The sequence below is a fragment of the Lytechinus variegatus genome, chromosome 3 (genome assembly GCF_018143015.1).
Source record: "Lytechinus variegatus isolate NC3 chromosome 3, Lvar_3.0, whole genome shotgun sequence".
Classification (NCBI taxonomy): domain Eukaryota; kingdom Metazoa; phylum Echinodermata; class Echinoidea; order Temnopleuroida; family Toxopneustidae; genus Lytechinus; species Lytechinus variegatus.
Genome location: NC_054742.1, coordinates 55,340,512 through 55,361,974, shown reverse-complemented (window position 1 = coordinate 55,361,974; position 21,463 = coordinate 55,340,512). Strand labels below are relative to the sequence as shown.

Sequence of the window (21,463 nt, the reverse complement as noted above, 5' to 3'; positions counted from 1 at the left end):
GCTTTAAAATCCGTGTTCATCGGATGTAAATGATTACATAACATGTTTTAAACAAACATATTTAGCATAAATACATCTTCTCCTTCACCAAAAGGTTGTGCTCATATCTTACAGTATTTTTTTGAAGTATAAGTTGAAAGACTGCAAAGTCTCATCAAATGGAAACAAACGTTTGACTTGGACAACACTATATGGAGGTTCTACTTCCAAATACTTTTTATTCAGCTGCAGATGTAATGTAAACATGAAGAGGTTTCAGTTCAAAATAGGGAATAGAATTATTTATATGAAAGATGCTTTGTTACGATTAAATGTAATTACAGATAACTTTATGTACTTTTTTTATAATAATAAAGAAACTATTCTGCATATTTTTGTTCTTGTGCCCACACAAACGAAATATGGTCTCAAGTCAAACTTTGGTTTTTTGTAACAATTCGCATATCAAAATTTCAAACCAGAATAAACTATTCGGATTTTACAAAAACAATAATGGTGCTCTTAATTGTATTCTAATCGTTTTTTGCAGCAAAATCCAAACACTGTCTTCAAGTTATCGACCATATTTTGTTCTGAAATAAAATCTTATTATGGTATGGAAAAGTATATGTAAAACAAATCTGAAAGAGAAGAAATTTATAAAAAGGTGGTCATCTTTTACTTTATTATATTAAATCTCTCAGATATCATTTTCTGTGATAAAGATATTTCTTGTATGGATTTTTTCTTTCCTTTGCACTTTTATTTTTGTTTTTCATACAAATGTTACGACAATTTCATGGAATATTGTATCTTACATATTTAAATTTTGTGTGATATACCGTGTTAATTATTCAATTATGTATTGTCGAAAAATATGTTTTATAGTGATTTCAATAAAGGAACCCCGTCTAAGGGCTGAAAATAAAGGGAAAAACCAAAAATCGCTGTCCCTAAATCGCCAGTGATTTGGTCATAGCTTGAGCTGATGCGCTCAGATGGAAGCAATGGACATTTATCTTTAGAGTATCTCACAGTGTATTAGAGATCTCCTTGTTGCTGACATTATAAATGTTCACACCCATGATTACTGACCCAGACGGACCCAAAAAGTGAAATTGATAAATCATACAAATCAAATACTAGAAAGTTTATTGTCGAAACCTGGTCATTTTGTATTTTTTTAGGCACAATACTCAGCTTTCATGTGGTGAATGTGCCTGTTGATTTAAATCAATAGAGAAAAATCAGACAAGCACAATGCTGAAAATTTCATCAAAATCGGATGTGAAATAAGAAAGTTATGACATTTCAAAGTTTCGCTTATTTTCAACAAAATAGTTATATGAACGAGCCAGTTACATCCAAATGAGAGAATCGATGACGTCACTCACTCACTATTTCTTTTGTTTTTTATTGTTTGAATTATACAATATTTCAATTTTTACGAATTTGATGATTAGGACCTCATTGCCTGAAGCACAAAATGTTAAAATAATGGAATTCCACGTGTTCAGGGAGGAATGAAACTTCATTTCACATGACAATGATGAGAAAATAAAAATATTTCATATATTAAAATGCAAAAGAAATAGTGATTGAGTGATGTCATCAACTCTCTCATTTGGATGTAACTGGCTCGTTCATATAACTATTTTGTTGAAAATAAGCGAAACTTTAAAATGCCATAACTTTCGTATTTTACATCCGATTTTAATGAAATGTTCAGTGTTATGCTTGTTAAATTTTTCCCTTTTTATTCAAATCAAGTTTTTGTTGGGGTGGACTTGCCCTTTAAAGTTACATTATTGTATTTTGTAGTGTGTCACATTTGTCAATTTCACTTATTAACTCTGCTCTGGGTCTACAAGTTCCCTCAAATCAGCGAGTTTCATGGACGTTTGTCAGGTACTCAAATGCACCCTGTTATATAATGTGTCCACCTTTTCATACATTCATTAACTTTGTTTATTGCTTAAAAGTTCTAACATCTTTTCAAGATAGCTATATTTGGCTTATTAGTATTACAATTGCACCAATTTTTTGGGGGTCTGTTTTCTGTCATTAGGCAAGGAACTCGAGTCGTATTGGGTTTGGTGCAGAACTCCAGAGTAAGACTGCTCATGATGCAATCCTCAGACTCAATGATCAAGAACTACGTCTCATGGAAACACTAAAGGTAAATAGTGAACGAATGTCTTCTGATGGTGTCCTCAAAGAAAAAGATAAATTTTGGTCATAATTGAATTTAGAGAAATAGTTGCTGCAATTATGATTATTAATATTTCTACAATCTTAAGTGTCCATTTTAGGGGAAGTTAGTCCTGATGTTATGATTTTTTTTAATAAAAGCAGAAAACTCTATAATATGCTGATGAAGGCCTTCCAAAGTAATGTATCAAGAATGGGAAAGATGTTAAATTTTCACAATTTTGAGACAGACCATCAATTATGTGTAATCGATTTCAAGACTTATGATTGGGCATAGGTCCTAAAATTGACTTGCAATTGATTGCTAGTCTTTGCAATGATCCCTTAATCTTAAAGGGTTACAGTCAGTCTTTCTTTTCTTGTAAAAGTAAACATCAATGTATATTATTTACTTGGCACACCCTACCCAAATTGGCATGCCTGCAACGCTGATAACCAGAAATACTAACAACAGGACGTAGCAATCGAGCTGTATTTTAAGCTATCATGCGTTTCCCTGGCAGTGGTTCAATTTTATGTGATCTTTTGTCAAAAACATGTCGTTCAACCTTTTCCATCATTAGACTCCTTTACTCTGGAGTTTGGTTAGTTTAAAAGGGAAACTACCCTCCAATAAGGTCAATCACACAGTGGTTTCCCATAATAGGCTTGTGTGCTCTGAGATAGTCTTGAGAATAAACTTAAGTCAACGTGCCATAAGTTGACTATTTACCCGAGTCAGAGAAAATTTTAGGACAAGAAATAAATAAAAATGTAATATACCTCTTTGAAATTGAATTCCTCTGAAATCAACTAGGTTTTTTGGGGGTCCTAAAAAATTTGACTTGGGCAAAGATACTTGTAGGCCTACCTGTACCTACATAAATTGATATTGTGAAGTTTTGTTTGAATTATGATGACTATTTGATCTTGTAACAGAAAAATTAGAATGTTTTGAAGCAATCAAGGATCCTTTTGTTCCATGGCAATTTGTGCTTTGAATTTTCCACAGAGTATTAAAAGTTTAACAAAAGCTTAATAAAATTTGCAAATAATGAAGCATGAATGTTGTGTCACAGTCATGTTAACAAAAAGTTATTTGCAATGAACTGCCTTGAATTGTTCCATACAACGATATTCCACCTTTTAGAAACTGAACTCTAAAATGGTTAGATATGATATTTTGTTCATTGTTTCAGCGTGTTGTATCTCATCGGATGAGAGCGGACAAAGACTATGCAACGGCCCTGCAGACCATTGGTCACCTGGCAACCAAATTTGATACAGATGCCCAGTTATCACACAACAACAGTCCTTTACTCAAGGTAAATATATGCTATCTTGGTTTGCAAATAAACAAGTGTCCAGGAACATAAAACTTGTCGATAACAAATGCTCGATTCAGTTGCAAATTTTCCATGGTCTAATTGAATAACAGGGGCCCGTTTCATCAAGGACTTGCAACTGTTGTAACGTTGCCATTATGGCATCTATATGGTAACCTTGATAATGATTGGCTGCTGAGCCCTTTTACCATGGTATTTGCCATTATGGCAAAGTTACAACAGTTTGCAAGTTGAAACAGGCCCCAGTATTACAGCAGCCTATAACAGTATCAATAACGAACGCTAGATTCTCTGGTACATGTAAGTTTGTCACTAACTAATCGAAATATGGAATTGTAGTGCACCTATTGGAGTATCTTGTGCCATCAATCACAAGGTTTGAGAAAGAGGGTCCAGTTCTTCGAATTAAATATCCCCAAGGATCCAGCAGGGCACATTGAAGTTCTGGGCACATTGAAGTTCTGGGCACTGAAAGTGGGTCCATTTCTTCAGGTTTTTCAGAAATGAAGAAAGGGTATATACTGGGATTACTTAACAGGGCAAAGTGGAACACTAATTTTTGATGGGGGAATATGAATAAGGCCACAGCTCCATGAACCGAGTTCAAAATCACACCTTGAAAAATAAATGGTAGCATTGATTGCAAAATGCTAAAAATCAGGGGCGGTATTCTGAAAGCTCAATTAGCGGTCAATTAGCATTTTGGTATTCTGAAAAGTCACTTAAGTGCCCCTTTCCTTATTTGGCAGGGTTGCGTTGCGCGCACTTGCAATAGTACGCGTTATGACCGCGCGAAGACTTAATTGAGTAGTTACGAGACTTTTGGTATTCTGAAAAGTCTCATAGCGCTCAATTAGCGGACTTTCCAGTGAGGAAAGATAATGGTGATAAGAGGTCCATTAAGTCTCATCATATCTTGCTAAACATGCTAAATGTGGCTTTCATTTCGTATAAATATCATCAAATCGGTTTAATACTGCGACCAAAATTAGGAGAAAGGAAGAGAATAAAGAAGAGGGGTATAAAAAGGGAATAGAAAAAGGGGAAGAAGGTAGTATATAGAAACAAGTAAAATAAGGAATAGGGACTATATTTGGTAATAAAGAAATTAAAAAAGAGGGAAAAGGATACAAAAAGTGTACTTATAGGGGAAATATGACTATTATTTTTCTATATTTTCTTTTATTATAAGCATCATTAACCATTTTTTTTTGCACATTATTTTGACAATAATGAGATCGCCAAATCAAGGTAGATGCAGCAATGTTCAGGGGTGAATTAAACCCTTTTTCTGACAATGAAAAAATAAACATAGACCCCTTTAGTATTTAAACGAATATAGAATCAAATACAAAAAAAAATTGTGAGTGATGCCATCGTTTTCCCCACCTATAAAAGCTCAAATGTCATAACGTTAGTACATCATGCAATTTTAATGAAATTTCGGCTTTTTTTAAAATTATGCTTGTTTGATTTTTAAAATATTTTTATTCAAATCAGCTTTTTGTTGGAGAAGATTTCTCATATCAATGAAAAGTATGTAGTTTTTAAAATAAGTAGGAATTAAGTTAAAGAAGACCCCCCCCCGAGACAGAGGAAAATGAAATATTGTAAAAAAAAAAAAAAAAAAAAAAAAACTACAAATGGATTCAAATAGGGGATGTGAAAATCAGAACGCATTCGAAAAAAAAGAGAAAAGTACAAAGGTACAAGAGAGAGAAAGGGAAAAGACAACAGTTAAATTCAACAACATAACGAACCTCTAATCTCTGATGCAAATGCTTTTAGCATTATTTTTCAGCTAAAATTCTTTGTATTAAGATCGTGGTGCTGCAGTGCACCTGCAGCAGCCGGGCGCTGCGCTGCAAGCCTGCAAAGTGAAGAGATACTGCGCGCTAGGAGAAGATTTTACGTTGTAAGAGCGCATTTGATTGGCTAATTCGGCTCAGTAGGGAGTGGCCTAAAGGGAGTTAATTGAGCGCTAATAGAGTTTTCAGAATACAAATTTGGAGGTACATTAGCGCTCCATTAAATGGGTAACTTAAGAGGAAATTTAAGTGGAAACTTAAGAGACTTTTCAGAATACCCCCCCCCAGATGTTTCCTTAGATATACTTCAGCTGGAATCATGATTATGAATATAAAATCAAAATGCAAAACACAAAGCAAGGTCTGCATGCTATTGTCAGAGTGCTAAAGTAATGTTTGTTGCTGTGATGGCTCAAGCTTTGATAAGCCCATTATTTTGAATGCATGAGTCCATCTTAATTTGCCACTCTCCACCCTGGTTTAGTAAATTTGTTTCTTTGAATTCTTGAACAACCTATCTGTGTAGTATTGATAAAGCCAGGGTAATAATGTACAGCACTTAAAACAGTGTATTAAGTGCTATAAAAATGTTGCAAATTATTATGATCATCATTCGTGAGAATCACTGATTGAAACTAAAACCAGCCACCTTGAACAATGCAGGCAGTCAATTAAAATCTTAATTATCAACAGAAAGTTTGATATGGACTTCCTCTTCATTATTTGTGTGTGGAGCTGGATGGGTCCTGACTATTGATGAAGAACATTAACAGCAGAAGTAACAATGAAACGGAACAATTGCATAAGATAAACGTATCGATAATTTCAATGGTCTCTTTTGTAGAAAGAAGTTTTTTAAAAATACAAAAAAAGAAGAACAGCGAAAATGAAGCAAACATACATGTAAGCTTGCACAACAGTGTAAGCGAATTGAACAAATACATCATTTAATTGTTAAGTTATAACAAAAGAATCGATGGGCATCATCTTGTTGAAGTCAAAAGAGGACAGACCGTGGTAGGGCCCTGTAACATGAAACTAAGTGATTGATCTCAGGGGCTAATTTCTATGATTGATTGTATTGATTATTGTGTTTGATCAATTGCAAATATCAGTCCCACGATCGATTGATAAGCTTTATGCTACAGGGTCCAGACTGATTTTAGGATTAATTTCATTTCATGCCATGGGAAAAACCTTATGAGGTTGACAGAGTACAGGACCCCATAACACAAAGGTCAGTGATTAATCACTGAATGAGGTGGCCTATTAAGATCATTGTTCCATGCATAGTTTGTTTAGTAGACTGACTAGGAGGCAATCAGAATTGTTCTTTCAAATTAATGATTAATCACTGTTATTCGTTTTAATATGGGTTCCTGATCTTGGAATAGACGCTAAGACATGCAGCACCTGAGGAGAGATCTCAGAACAGACCTAATTATAAAACATGGAATAGACCGTACGGAAGTCTTCAGGAAAGAATGAGATAGACCTTCAAACAGACTTTACAACCGACTCATTTGAATATATGAGGGCAAACCTTGGAACTGAGGGAGGATTCTGAATGATCACACCCTTTGAATACCTTGCGTCAGACCGAAGCATATATGCTAGGGATGGACTGTACCAAAATAGAAGAAGAAGGAGTAGGAATAAGTCTCATGACACAGTTTAAAACAAATCTCATGATAGAAATACTTTAGAACTATCTTTAGGATGAACCATAGGACAATCCACACGTCCAGAGACCCAGTAGGTCCATAAAACAACTGAATGGATCTACATTTACTCAAGAGGCATTGAGCAGTCCTTGGACAGATGCGAGGACAGACTAGTCTGCTGGCACATACCTTGATTGGAACTTTGATCCACAAGTGTGCCTCCACGCAAAGACTAGCACATACAAAACCTGCTTGCTTGCTGTTCTAATTAAGAGCCTTCAGTACAAAAGGCATGAGTAGACTGCACATTCAGACCCTTAACTCGAGTGAAGGGTTTGCCCAGCAGACTAAGGACAGACTAAGGAACATTATGCACTTATCGATTTGGTGAATGAGAACATGGTGATGGCAGGTGTATGTTAATGCATGACCTCCCCACGTTGACGTCCTGCTGAAGAATAAGCTTTTCTTTCTTGGTCCTCAAACTTGATCCATCTGTTGAGGATTTCGACTTCCGTAGACAACATGGCCTGACTGAATGTGGGTGGACGATGCACATTGGGATGAATATTCTCAAGTTGGGGGGAGAATGAGGAGTGGACACATGCACTGTGTGTGAAAATTACATCATGGCACGGTGAAACCAATGTCAATGTGCAAATCAAAAAGTGCCTCCATTGCAAGTTTACAGCAGACCTTCGAACAAGCATTAGAACAGGCCAAATGAAAGAGTCTGGAACAGAAAAAGATATGGTTTTGCCATCACATATTGTTCTTAATTATTTATCGGGTCACTTGTACTTTTTATAATCATGCCAAACATTTTCTATAAAAGATAACAAAATGCAGAAAAAAAACTAAAAAAAACAAAACATTGGAACATTAAACATCAGAAACCACAATGTAATATCTGCAGTAACTGCTGCAAGGCTTTAGTTTTCTGTCATTTCATATCCTTCCTGTGAAACTGTTTTTTTTTTAATCATTGTAATAAAGCAGTATATACCATAAATCATTTGATAACTTTGGAAAAATTAAATGGCAATCCCAGCTTCCTTTATCCTGGGATGCACTGTGTAAGAGAAGGTCATTGTTTGCATCCAGGAATCATAATTATATCTGTGGCCATGTATTGCATCATAGGTGCATATAACCTATTGCCTCCTGCAACTGGATGGTCCCCGTAAAAAGCCTGGAGGAATTAGAGAGTTTGGTAGCCAGTTGGTTAACTCTCATCAGGGAATGGTATCCCATTTCTCGATGATCAGTATCGTGTTCGTAGCGGTAGACGACTGTCTCTTGCCTGGTAGCTTGATATCATTCAGTCAGCATTAGTGACATGTCTAATGGCATTGTAACTTATTGAAATGGATACCTTAGCCACAATGATTCGATACGTCAGTTCATGATAGTCTTGGTCCGTCGCTATAGGGAACACCCTCAGTGTATTTAAAGGGCAAGTCCGCCCCAACAAAAAAAAGTGGATTTGAATAAAACAAGCTTAATGCTGAAAATTTCATCGAAAATGTACACAAGATAAGAAAGATTTGCTTTTGTAAAAAATATGATATGTCATAACTTTTCGTCAGATTTTGATGAATTTATCAGAGTTATGGTACATTTTGAGCTCATCCAGCCCGAAGGGCAAGATGAGCTTATGCCGTGGCGTGGCGTCCGTTGTCTGTCGTCTGTCCACAATTAATTCCTATGAAATTTATTCATAGATCCCAAAAAATGCTTCTATGTCATTTCTTCATCAATTCAATTCTATAACCTCAATTTATGTTACCAATATAATTCACAAAAGTGTCAACTGGGCTGAAATTAAAATTGTGTTAAATTTCGTTGCGAGATGCCGGATGAGCTCCACATCATGGATGTGCTAGTATTTTTCTCCTTTTATTCATATCAGCTTATTGCTGGAGTGGACTTTGCCCTTTTAAAATCATGATCACATTGAGTTAGCATTGGTACCAATAATACATAAATTGTCCAGGGGCTAGTTGCAGAAAGAATTGCAATCAAACGCAATTTGATTTTCAAACAATCAGCAGCGCGCATTTAAGATTTTATTGATGTTTTTACTTGTTCTAAACGCAACTCTTTCTGCAACGGACCCCAGGACCCTTACATGTAGGTACCAGATTGCAACATATTGATCACAGTTTTTACATGGCCACTAGAACAGTTTAATATAAACTTGTCTGCTACTCCTTAAGACATTAAAATATGCACCACGCCGTACACCGGGGTACCGTAGTACCCCGGGGTACGGCATTGTGCAGCGCCATCTCGTGTTGTAATAGTGTACAGTTACATTGTTGTCATGGTGACCACGGTCGTACGATCGGTGCGACAATCATGACAATGAATGGGGACAATGATCACAACGCCTATTTCCTTTCTTTGATACAATCTAATGCCAATAATAGTAAACAAATTATGTTATACTAAATAATTGAATTGAATTGAATTCAAAGACATAAGATCAATAATGACAACTACAGGTATCATTATTGAACAGTGAAGATTAGAACAGAACATGAAAATTAGAATAAAGTTATCATTTGCATGCATTAATTGTTACATAAGATCACTAAAAAGAAAAAAAAATCTGTACAAAACATTAAAATATACTTGTACACATTTTTTGGTAACCCAGGGTACAGCGCAAAAAATAAAATAAATAATTCAACAAAATGGCAGATTATTATTTGGTACCCCAGGGTACCAAATACTGCATCAAATATGCATTTAAACATACTGTTCTCAAACTTAAACAAATGGCTATCTTTTATACCCAAGTTAACACCGCTTTTCCGAAATCACATTTGTATTAAGAACAACACTGCAGCGTGTGAGTCTGAAATAAAGAACTGCCCCCTTTAAGGTATTAATGAATTTGATTTTCTGTCTTAGTAGCAGTTTCATTAAGTTTAATTAGTATTTAGTGTGTGTGATATATGTGTAATTGATTTGTGGTCAGAGTTATATTACATTATAAGGCAATAAAGCATGCATAAATGTAGTCATTTGTAATAATTACAGCAATGCTATGCGATTAATGTATATAATATGCACAGAGATTGTAGGTTCTCTGTTCATGCAATACATATGCTGTAGGTCTAATTTATACATGTAGATAGTTTTTCAAGCCGAAAACACTCAAATTTGTAAATATGATGAAATCATACTGGTATGATTAAGTTTCAAATCATTAAAAAAGAAAAATCCTTACAGATGATATGAAGTCAATTGATTTATTTCAGATACATGTATTTGTTTTCTGAACCGAGTCTACATCTAGACACCGTTCTCACTACCATCTTAAAACTAGTTTACTGGAAACTGAATTAACATGTAATGAGAACGGTTAAAGGTAAATGCTAGTTTTGGTAACGATATCAAAATGAGTTCGTACAGAATCCAATGAAATGACCACCTAAGTGTCTGTTTGTATAAATGAGACGCATGTGCCAAATGATTCTGGAAGAAATTGTGTAATTGCTGAGAAATCAGCAAATAAGCACAGGATTCGGGTAGGGCGTCGGGCCCGACGCTCTAAGCAATAATTATACATTGTCCCACGTGCGCTTATCTGTGTTGGGGATCTTCGGTGTGAACATTTTCAGCGTAGATTTCAAGATTTCACAAAGTTCAGTTAATGTAACTGTACCAGATCTATATCCTCGATGATATACTGACAATTAAGCCTTGTTTTACAGACTTTCTCATGAAATCAGTGTTTACTGCAACTACTGGACTTTCTCTTTAAAGCGATCTTGGAACGATCTTCCAAGGGACAGGTTCAGAAAACTACCTCACGATGTATTTTTGAAAATTGCTTTGCCTCGTTAAACTGGTTTTAGCGTGAGGACACAACCGTTCTTCGGGAAGCGATCTTCAAGAGGAGGTGCAATAGCTCAGTCGGCAGAGCCGGGGATTCGTATTCCGGTGACCCTGGTTCGATTCCCACTTGGTGCTCTAGTGCCCTTTGGTAAGGCATTAATCCTCAGTACCAGGTCCTTCGGAGAGGACCTTAAGCTGTCGGTCCTCTGGTTGCTTGCTTACAAGCATTCATGCTTTCTTAGCAATCAGGTAAAAAAATACCAATTAATCACCATCTTTGCACATTTGGAACACGCTACTCCACACACTATGTGTGGAATTCCTACGATGCGGTTTCAAATTTTGCACGAAACATGTCACCCCACTGAGAGTGTTCCCATGGCAACAAGACCGCTTCACATGAAGTGGTTTTGAAAACCGTGACTTTCGGGTGATCAAATGGGAATGCGATCTTCCAAACTGGTTTCCTAAACCGGTTTCCAGTAAACCAGCTTAAGAAGGTATAATGAGAATGGTGTCCTAGATTTTAAGTACAAGTAGTTCAGCAAGATTGAATCAATCAAATCTCACTACTTTCAAATTATTGAATGTCATGAGATTCCTCAACCATCTGCTTTACCTCTTTCCTTCGACAAATAAAAATAAAATGCCACATAACCTTGGTGTATTATACCTTTCTTTTGTGTGTGATTTTTCTACACATAATCCGATACAGCTCGTATATACCTTCACTTGCAGCATCTTGCTTTCAAGCCTCATCAAAGAATGTAATGAATATAGTTCACTGTACTTTAAACCATTCTGTGAAGGATTTATACATATTGACCCACCTTCTTTCAGTAAATCCACCCACTGGCATTTCCCCAAGACTGTAAAACTGGTTCCTCAGGCGTTGATCGAGCTGTTACAGACAAAATCTTGATAGCATTAAATGCAAGTGGTCACTTCAAGGGCAAAGTGCTAATTAGGGGATTTTAATGAAGACGACCCAACCTCAAACCAAATCTGAAGACTTTCACACAAGTATATAATTATTCTAATTATGCTTGAATGTCTTGACCTTTGAATATAATTGCAATCCAAATACCAGAAGGTATTTCTGTCACAGAACTTCATATTATAGAATGTTTGTTCTTCTCAGATTGTGAGTGAATGACCAGTTCTGGTGTAAGTTTCTCTCATTTGACGTCTTAATGTATGTTTAGGCCTATTTTCACAGATAATCAAAATTTGAGATAAATCTCATATTTGCCACTGCCAAAGTCATTTGATGCCCTTCATTATTGTTTGGCATCCAGCATGAAAAATTAGTTCCATCCATGCAACATAGTATGCAATATTAATGAATTTGTGAAAAAAGATAAAGATAAAAAATGATATTGAAAACATTCATTTTCAATATAATTTGTTTGCATTTGCAGTTTTAAATAAATTAATTTCAATTTTTGATTATTTTCTGTATTTTATTTTTGATTTATTGATTTATTCATTTTTCAGTCATTTACAGCAAAATATTGAGTAGCATTCTTGTACTTAGGATCTGCACCACATACTATTCTGTTCTGGCTATGGTAGAATTCCTTTTGTACGTTCCCTTTTGTATTCATACTCCATGATATTGCTAATAGTATCCAGAATAAAGGAAACTGCTTAAGTGTCTTCTCAATGAGACACTGTTCCTCATGTGAACACTGTGTTGATGCCAGTAATAGGTAGATCCTTGTTTGGTAGGAGCCAAATATAGATGAAGGTTGCAAAGGATTGTGGTCCAGACAAGGTGGTCTCCATTGGAACTTGGATATAGACTAGATAGGTTAAAGGGCACTCGAAGCTGGAAATAATGTGAATTAATTGATAGAATAAAATTAAGTATGTACATTAAACTGATCTTGCAGTACAGGCTCCTGCATTTTTTTAATTTCTTCTATTAAAATTTTTTTTAAAGAAATTATTATTTCAGGGACCACAAAAAAGATCATACTTTGTTAAGTTTATCAGAAGTTGGTCATTCCTATGATTTAAGTTTCCTTTGTTTGTTCAATATTCTTTGATTAAATTATTGTTATATATGTTTCTTTGTTTAAAATACATATTGTTCCATTTATACATGTATTTTGTGTTTAATCATGTATAAAACCAACCGAAAAACCAAAGCAGTGAAAATGTATTCAAAATCTGATGAAAATTGTTGAAGTTACAATACATCATGTCTTAGTTCTGCATTTTTTTGTTATTGAAAAAGTCCTGTATTTTTTCACCAATGAAACAATTCTGCATTTTTTTGTCGTGGAAACAGTTCTATGTTATCTCTTAATCATTTCCTATCGTGATGCAGGCATGGAATCACCTGATCGAGGAAACGGACAGAATATGTAAATTGATACGGAATAACGCAGAGGAGATTCAGAACATCATAGAGAAGCTTACATTGCTCATCAAAGACAAGCAGGAGTCCAAACGCCAGTACATGCAGGAACGAACCAGGATAGACTCCGAGTTTATGAAGGTATTACTCTTGAAAAAGGAGAATGAGACGCTTGAAACCAGTTGAGTTACGTGTATAAAACAGATAATCAATGAGACAGGTCAATGAAAATTTGAGAAGAATTTGATAATTAGTACCGGTAACTGAGTTATATGAGCATGTGAAAGTTGAGATAACTAATGCTGTGGACATCCTCCCATTCACAATGCGACCAAGATGTGTGATGTCATACATGAACATCTTCCTGATTTTTTTTACTTATTTTACTTAAAATGTAACTTTTCTCAAGTCTGTCCAAATGTAAAGATGTTCTTTTTATGGGGGAACATGAAATGGAGGTTTCACCAAAATATAATGGACAAAAACCTTGTGCTTTTATTAGAATTAGCCAAAGGAGATGTTTGGGGTATATTGTCAGTGTCTAAATGTCCAAACTCCTGGTCTAAAGGTTCATTTATGATACACAAATATTTCGCATCAAGAATCTCCACACCATCAGAGTTCTTGATATTTAATGCTCACAGCATTATTGTTGTTTGTCCAATTGTTTTCAACTTATGTTGATCTTATTATTTGATTTTCTTTGGACTTTAAGAATGGCAGGTTTCTTTCATTGTAATATAAAACTTTTTATGTCTACAAAATTTGAACCAGAAGGACTGGGGTTCAAGTTCCACCTCAACACTCACATCCCTTGGCAAGGTGTTGATGTTGATTTTCCATTTTTCCACTCTCCACTCAGGTGTAGTAAATGGATACCCAGTAGGAAGGAGTTTCTAGAATGCCCAAGCAGCTGATCAGGGTAGCATGCTAAAGGTGGAGCAGAAAAGGATACACGGGGGCTCGGGGTGATTTTGCCCCCAAAATGCTCTAAATAACCATTGAAACTTGAATAAGGATCTATGGAAATTCCCCATTCATTGCAATGTAAAAGCTTATCCAATATTGCAGATTTAGGCAGTAATATGTGAAAAGTAGCCCCCCAAAATAATAATATGCGATGATTAGAAACATTGGATTGAGCTATGTATACAATTGTTCGATTTTATTGCAATTATTTTTGTAAAACTCATAGTAATTTCTATTATCTGTAGGCAAGGAGAGAGGTGGATGAAAACTTAAGTACTTACAAGAAATCAGCTCGGGAAGCGAGGGAGAGTAAAAGCAAATATGAGGAACAACTCCAGAAAGGTGAGAGATTAAGATGGTTGATCAGATGCTAAAGGGGAATAGAGGATGAGGATGTACTTAAAGAGGAAATCCACCCCAACATTACTTTAATTTGAATATAAAGAACAAAATTTCAAACTAGCATGTCACTGGAAATTTCAAGTTGGTAGTAAGATAATAAAAAATTTATGACATTTTAAAAGTTAACTTAATTTTCACATGCAAAATACAGTGATATGGTAAAAAGGAGAGTTGATGATATTCACTCAATATTTCTTTTGTATTTTATTATAGAATATTTCAATTTAGGCAAATTTTACAGTAAGGACGAGGGCTCTTTATCAAATCACAATACAGTATAGGTTACAACAATAGCTATTCCACACATCAAGCAAGTAATGGTCCTACATGTATGATCAAATGTAAAGGTGTGTGTTACAGGGCTCTAGTTTTATTCTCTACAATTTCATCTTTCTAATCTCAGGTAACAAAGTCAAAGACATTGACAGAGCCAAGGAAAAGTACAAGAAGTGTGTGATCAAACTGCACAAGGCACACAACGACTATGTCCTGTCGCTACGGGCGGCAGGGTTACACCAAGAGCACTACCGCAACAACATCCTTCCAAGGCTACTGGAATGTTTACAGCAGACCCAAGAGAGCCAGGTCGCTCAGATGTAAGTTATGCTTTGAGTTGGTTTGTTCAAATATGTGTTATATTGAGTGTCTGGATTCCAAGAAGATTGAGCCATTTGCATATATAGCCCAGTGTTTCTAGTGTTGAAGGTCTCATGAAATCAAGTGTGTTTTATATAGTACCTACACTGACTATCATGGTACATTTCCATGCTTCTTTGCAACAAAGGACTCAGTAATTCTGGACTATTGGTTTGATGTGCAATATATTCATAAATATAAGAGTTGAGACTCCTGAAGACGGACAGTCAACCTGTCCAAAACGTCGAGTCTCTCTACTACTCAAGCTGTTCTCACTCAACATTCCTTCTGGTTTACAGTCCTTTTCAGGACTATTTTCAAGAAAGAATACTCTACTCTCAAATCTCCACTTTCTCGCCTGTCCATTTCTTCTCTTCTTCTATCCACTGTTTCTATAACACACATGGTGTACCGTAAACCACATCAGCAAGTGTACATGCCACCATGCAAACCTTCAAACAACATCCGAAGAGTTGAGTTGATCCAGAATGGTCTTCACACACTTGAAGGAGTGTTTTAGATGAGAAAATGCAAGATTTGACCATGACAGTTGTGACCTGACATCCCATAACAAACTATAAGTCACCAGGGAAGGTTCTCTGTAATTGGTCAAAATATAGTAATTTGGTACACATCTCATGCTTAAGTGAACCCCAAACTGAAAACCTTGTTATCTCCTCATTCGTTGAACCTCTTGCTGAATATCTTCTACATTCAACCAAGTATAAATGTGGATTATGATTGGTCAATTTTTACAAGTTGTATAGATAGATAGATAAATGGATTTTATTAAAAACATCATGTCTCGCAGTACAAACTGAAATGAACATGAATTACAGATTAAAACAATTACAAGACAATAAGTAATATACAGTATTAACATAGGAATTTAAATCAAAATTAAGGGGTCACTCTCACAGTGCACTTAATTTCGGCAAGGATAAATACATATCCAGGCACCCCAAAAGGGGTACCTGTAGAAAATTATGATATACCAGTATATCATTTTATAGCTTTCGGAAAATAATGATCTAAAATGATCTAATGATCTAAAAATTCATGTTTTGGTGATTTATTTTAGGTGTGGGGGTTACAGGTCATGATTGGTAATAGAAGGTGGTTAATGTGGTCATGACCGGTGTGTTGGCTCAGTTGGGAGAGCGTCCATCTCACAACCGGGAGGTCGGGAGTCCAGACCAAAAGACATTAAAAAGATGGGAGTTGCTGCTACCCTGTTTGGCGTTCAACAATTAAAGGGATAGGGCCTCGTCGATCTGGCGCTGCACAGTGGCTGCCGGCTCACGATCAATTGGGCAAAAACAAATTTTCGGATTATGTCATTGCTGATGTCTATTTCAAACAATTTCGAACAATAAGATATGAATTTGATTAATCAATATTTTTGCTCAACTCACAGCAAGCAAGTGATGGTAGAGCACTGTAATCTGATCAACTCCGCATCTGGGAAGTTTCTCTCCTACTACAACAGCATCATGCAAAATATGGTGGAGATAAGACCAGAGAAGGAATACAGCAGCTTTGTGGAAAATTACAGGTAAGAAACGTAAATGGCTTAGGTCAAAGGTCATTGATGAGGTCAAATTTCATTGAATCTGCATTAGAGCAATGAATATTGGTCCCTGTCTTTCAAAGAGTTGCAAGTGATATGATCAACCTCAACTATGGAAGGCCAGCAACACCCACCTCTAAAATACATGTTGGTTCAAAATGTTTTCTAGATATGATGTATATTCATAAATTGATTGTTTTCTTGACAATTTGGTGCGTTCATCTTTGTTTACAAAGGACAGTTTGCAAATTTCCTGTAGAAAAAAATTATGACACTGATGGATTTCCATAAAGTACCAATTGATTGGATCGATTGAAGAAAAGAATACATGGATCATGAATAGGTCAAAGGTCATTGAGTCTATGCTATTGGACTGAACACAGATGCTTGAGGTTGAAGAATAATCCTTTGTGGATTGTGGAAAGGTATAAGGTCATTGAAGTCATGTAGTCATAGAGCAAGATTCTCTGACTCAGAAATTGTGTTTCCAATCTAGCGGCAAAGGAACCAGTGCGTCTTTGTCTCACCACAGCAACACTATGATAGACTCAGTGATGTTAAGATATTAGATTGACAAACAAGACTTGGGTCACTTCCAAGGATGGTTATAATGGATGTGTCTTCATCAGCCTGATTTTTAGATTTCAGCTTGATCAGCTTTAATTGAAAGAATAGAAATCTGGGGACCCATTTCATAAAGCTGTTAGTAAAGTTAAGAGTGACTTTCAGAATGACTAGTGATCCTTGTGGTAAATGATATTCGCCATTAAATATTCATTGGTGATTATTTAGTGTGTAAGAAAGGTTCACCAGTCATGCGTAAAGTCATTCATAACTTAGGAACAGCTTTATGAAACATTCACCAGGTGGTCATTTCATATAGATTGACTAAACCTACCACCTTCATTTCTGAGAAGCAGGCTTATGACGTGCACTTACAAACTCTTTATGACATGGCCTGGGCCAGGCAAGTTAGTTGCCCTGGATCACAATAAAAACAGCATATTATTTCGGAAGCTCATGGTGATGAAGACTGGTCTACTGTGATATGTCTTACATTCCAGTAGCCTATCAACTCAAATCTCTGCCTACATCTCCAGTACTGAATGAATCATAACCAAGTCTATGGCAGACTCTCGATGTGATCGGGAAATGAGATAAGATAGTTTCCACTCCGTAGTGTCATCGGCATCCTATTTCAAAGTGTAGGTCTTGGGAACAAATAGTCGGTGGTTTTCTTGTAATGACTGTTATAAGCTACTGTAATCCTTGCATCTGATTGGCTTAAAACAAATCTATGTAAGTCACTGACAAGCTGCCTCTTGGAGAACTCCCCTGGTTCTGAGTATGAATTGAGAAAAAAAAACTTTCTCAGAGTGATCACGAATGTATTTTCTAGTAATGCACTTTGGCGTTTGTTGTCAGTGACTGAAATCAACAAAATGATACTAACTTGATGTAATTCTTAGCAGTCGCATGCATTGCATACACATTAATTAATTCATGGGACTGCACACAGGTTGACAGGCAAACATTTCAAACCATTCATCACGACTCTAAATATTCCGCTCTCAATAGTTGGCATGAAATAATGCATAAATCCCTCAGAGTTGCAAATCATTTGGCAAATATCAAGAGGAATTGGAGATTTGATGACCATTTCTTTGTGTTGTAGGTCCTATTTGACTATATTTCTTTGAAATTATCCCCAAATATACCAAGAATATGAACCCTTGGAATGTGTGTGTTTTTTATTAGTTCCTACCATTGGATATCACTTTGAAAATAGTGGGGGGGTTTTCTCAATAAGTATACATGTTTGATTATGAAGTAGTAAAGGCATTTGTATAGTGCCATCTATCTAGAAACGATGTAGGCTGAGGCACATTGTTATTATTATTACCCCCAACTTTAGCTCAAGCTTCCTTTCAGCACTCGTGCGTTCAAGGAATTAATCCTGCTGGGTACCCATTAACTTCACCTGGGTCGAGTGAAGCACAGTTTGGATAAATTTCTTGCTGAAAGCAAAACATGCCATGGCTAGGATTCAAACCTACGACCCTCTGTTTGAAAGGCGAGAGTCTGAACCACTAGACTACTACTTGCCCACTTTTAAACTTTTGTCACTATTAACCAGTATGTGTAGATCCTAATACATTTCTAATTGATGTTTTTGCAACTTTGATTTTTTTCCCCCATTTATCATTTAGAATAGAACCACACACTTTGCAGCATTCGTGGCATCTCCACTACATACTATTTTATGTTGCTGCAAATTACAGTTTCTTTTCCATTTATCATTAGAATAAATGTTGACCTCATTGCAACTCTTCAATATATTTTGCTTGCAGCAACATTACAGAATATATTGTCCATTTATCATTAAAAGGGAACCCATTTCTGTTTAGATCTCTCAGCAACTTTACCATATATTTGATGTGTCTGCAGCCTAACAGTTTATTTTCTATTTATCATCAGAATGGAGTCCCCTTTTATGTAGAACCCATTCCAACTCTATGTTTGTGTATTTCTGTGACTTTACAGAATATGTTTTCTATGTTTTATTGAGAACAGAACCCCCTGTCATGTAGATCTCATTTCAACTACATATTTGTAGGTTTCTCCAACTTTTCAGAATATCTTGTCATTTTATCATTTATCATGGAACCCCCTGCTATGTAGACCTCTTTCCAACTTCATGCTTCTGCAACTTAACAGAATTTGTTTTTTTAATTTTTATTTAGAATGGAGCCCCCTGCCATGGAGACATTCACCTTTGACCCCTCACCCTCAGAAGACTTTCCCGATGGCCTCAAAGAAAACACTATAGTACTTGACACCCTCACAATTGAAGCCATTCAACACTCGTAAGTCAACATTCTGCTTTGCTTCGATTTACTAGAATTAAAAAAAAAAATTGGCAAGCACACAGTATGCACATTTCGGTAGAAAAGAATGTAATCTTTAAAAAATAATTCATCTTTATATTAGCTCATTATGACCTCACACCTGGAGGGCCTGAAGATTTCTTAATATTAATGACTATTCAGAATTGGCTTCCTCTATTGCGATGTCACCGTAGCTTTGCAACCAATTCTGCCTGAAATTAAGAAGGAAGATTGGGGGTCCCTTCCCTCCAGCTGATTTCAAGAAACTTATTTGGTTCTAAAGCATTCCATCTATTTACTTTGCTTCTACATACCATTTCCTGTCAATGAATATCAAATTTAGCTACAATTATTTTCAATGATAATGATGATGATGAAGATGATGATGATGATGATATTAATATTACATTGCAATTATTGATTACCCTGATCATCGGATCCCTGCATGCCCGCATGCAATGTATGACCTTTCTCCACTCCCTTGGGAGCATTCCAACAAGAGTTCAAAGATTCATTTGCTAGGAACACGACATAGGCTCAGTGCGTATCTACCTAAATTTTTGTTTTAGCTTGACAGAATTTCAGCTACATTTTTCTGTCTCTTTTTTCAGGCATTCATCATTAGATGAGCAGCTAAAGAACACGAGAGAAAAACTATCATCCAAGAAACAGGAACTCAAGAACCTTGATGAGGAAATACGAGCTATCCCACCCTCGCCCAAAGAAGAGGGCGCTGTACTAGAGTGAGTTTGTACAATCTCCCCTAGATCTTATTTCATGAGGCACATTGTCAAAAGCCAGAGCCAGTACTATCCCGCAGGAAACTCCCAAGCGGCTTGTAATTGACAATCCTCATCAGTGGCGGATCTAGTCAGGGGCGTGAGGGTAGTACCCCCCTTTATATTTTTAGAATAATCCATGCAATATAGATATCAATATCTTGGGAAAATTTAAGAAAAATGTCATCGGTGCCCCCCCCCCCTCGATTTTTGTATTTGCTATTTGCGCCTCTTCTATTTTCAAATTTGGTATTGTGCCCCTCTATTTTCAAATTTGGTATTTGCGCTTCTCTGTTTTCAAATTTGGTATTTGCGCCCCTCTATTTTCAAACTTGCTATTTGCACCCCCTATATTTTAAAATTTTGGAGTCGCCCCTGTTCACATTTCATCATATACAAAGTGATTTTAATGCAGGAATTCTGTTATTAAAAGATGCGTTTCCCATTTATAGCATTATTCCTGCTAAAAGACACGTCACATACTTTTGCCTAAAGCCTCTTTTAAAATTACGAATGACTTTACAATTGATTAGTGACCCTTTCTTATGAGCTAAATGAAGTTCTCTTTATTTCCATTCTTATCAGTTTCAGTTGAAATCCAGACTTTGTTGATTAAAATTCTCAATTTCAAATTTCATCTGAATGAAAAATTCACAAGGAGGGCTCACCAGTTGATTTTAAAGTCATGCATAAACTTGTGAAGAGCTGTTGAACTTAGTTAGGACTGATTTTCACTTTCTTTAATATCATTAGGACTTGTAACCAATTTTTTGCCATGTATTTAATTGTCGGCCTGTTTTATCTAACAGAAAAGTTTGTGATGCAAATGGCTATGCAAACATCTGTATGTACAATATTGTTCAAAAGCACTTGGCATGTGTTGTTTCACTCGCACATTCAATCCTGTGCATTATTTGTATTATATTTTGCTGAAGACATTTGCGAGCAAAGGTAGAGGAAATAAAGAATTTTCTGTAACCCTACTTTCAAGTGATTTTTTTGTCTTCCTATGTCTGGA

The 21,463-nt window shown here is 35.9% G+C and overlaps 1 protein-coding gene across 1 annotated transcript in view; it reads left to right on the top strand.

Annotated features, from left to right (window-relative positions):
• The window catches only part of LOC121411415 (tyrosine-protein kinase Fer-like), a 72,349-nt gene that overhangs the window by 32,299 nt on the left and 18,587 nt on the right, over window positions 1–21,463 (top strand). The window contains 8 exon segments of the mRNA XM_041604141.1: window positions 2,048–2,158; window positions 3,369–3,494; window positions 13,172–13,342; window positions 14,416–14,512; window positions 14,976–15,168; window positions 16,626–16,763; window positions 19,523–19,645; window positions 20,278–20,409. Coding sequence (XP_041460075.1) covers window positions 2,048–2,158; window positions 3,369–3,494; window positions 13,172–13,342; window positions 14,416–14,512; window positions 14,976–15,168; window positions 16,626–16,763; window positions 19,523–19,645; window positions 20,278–20,409 — 1,091 coding nt within the window.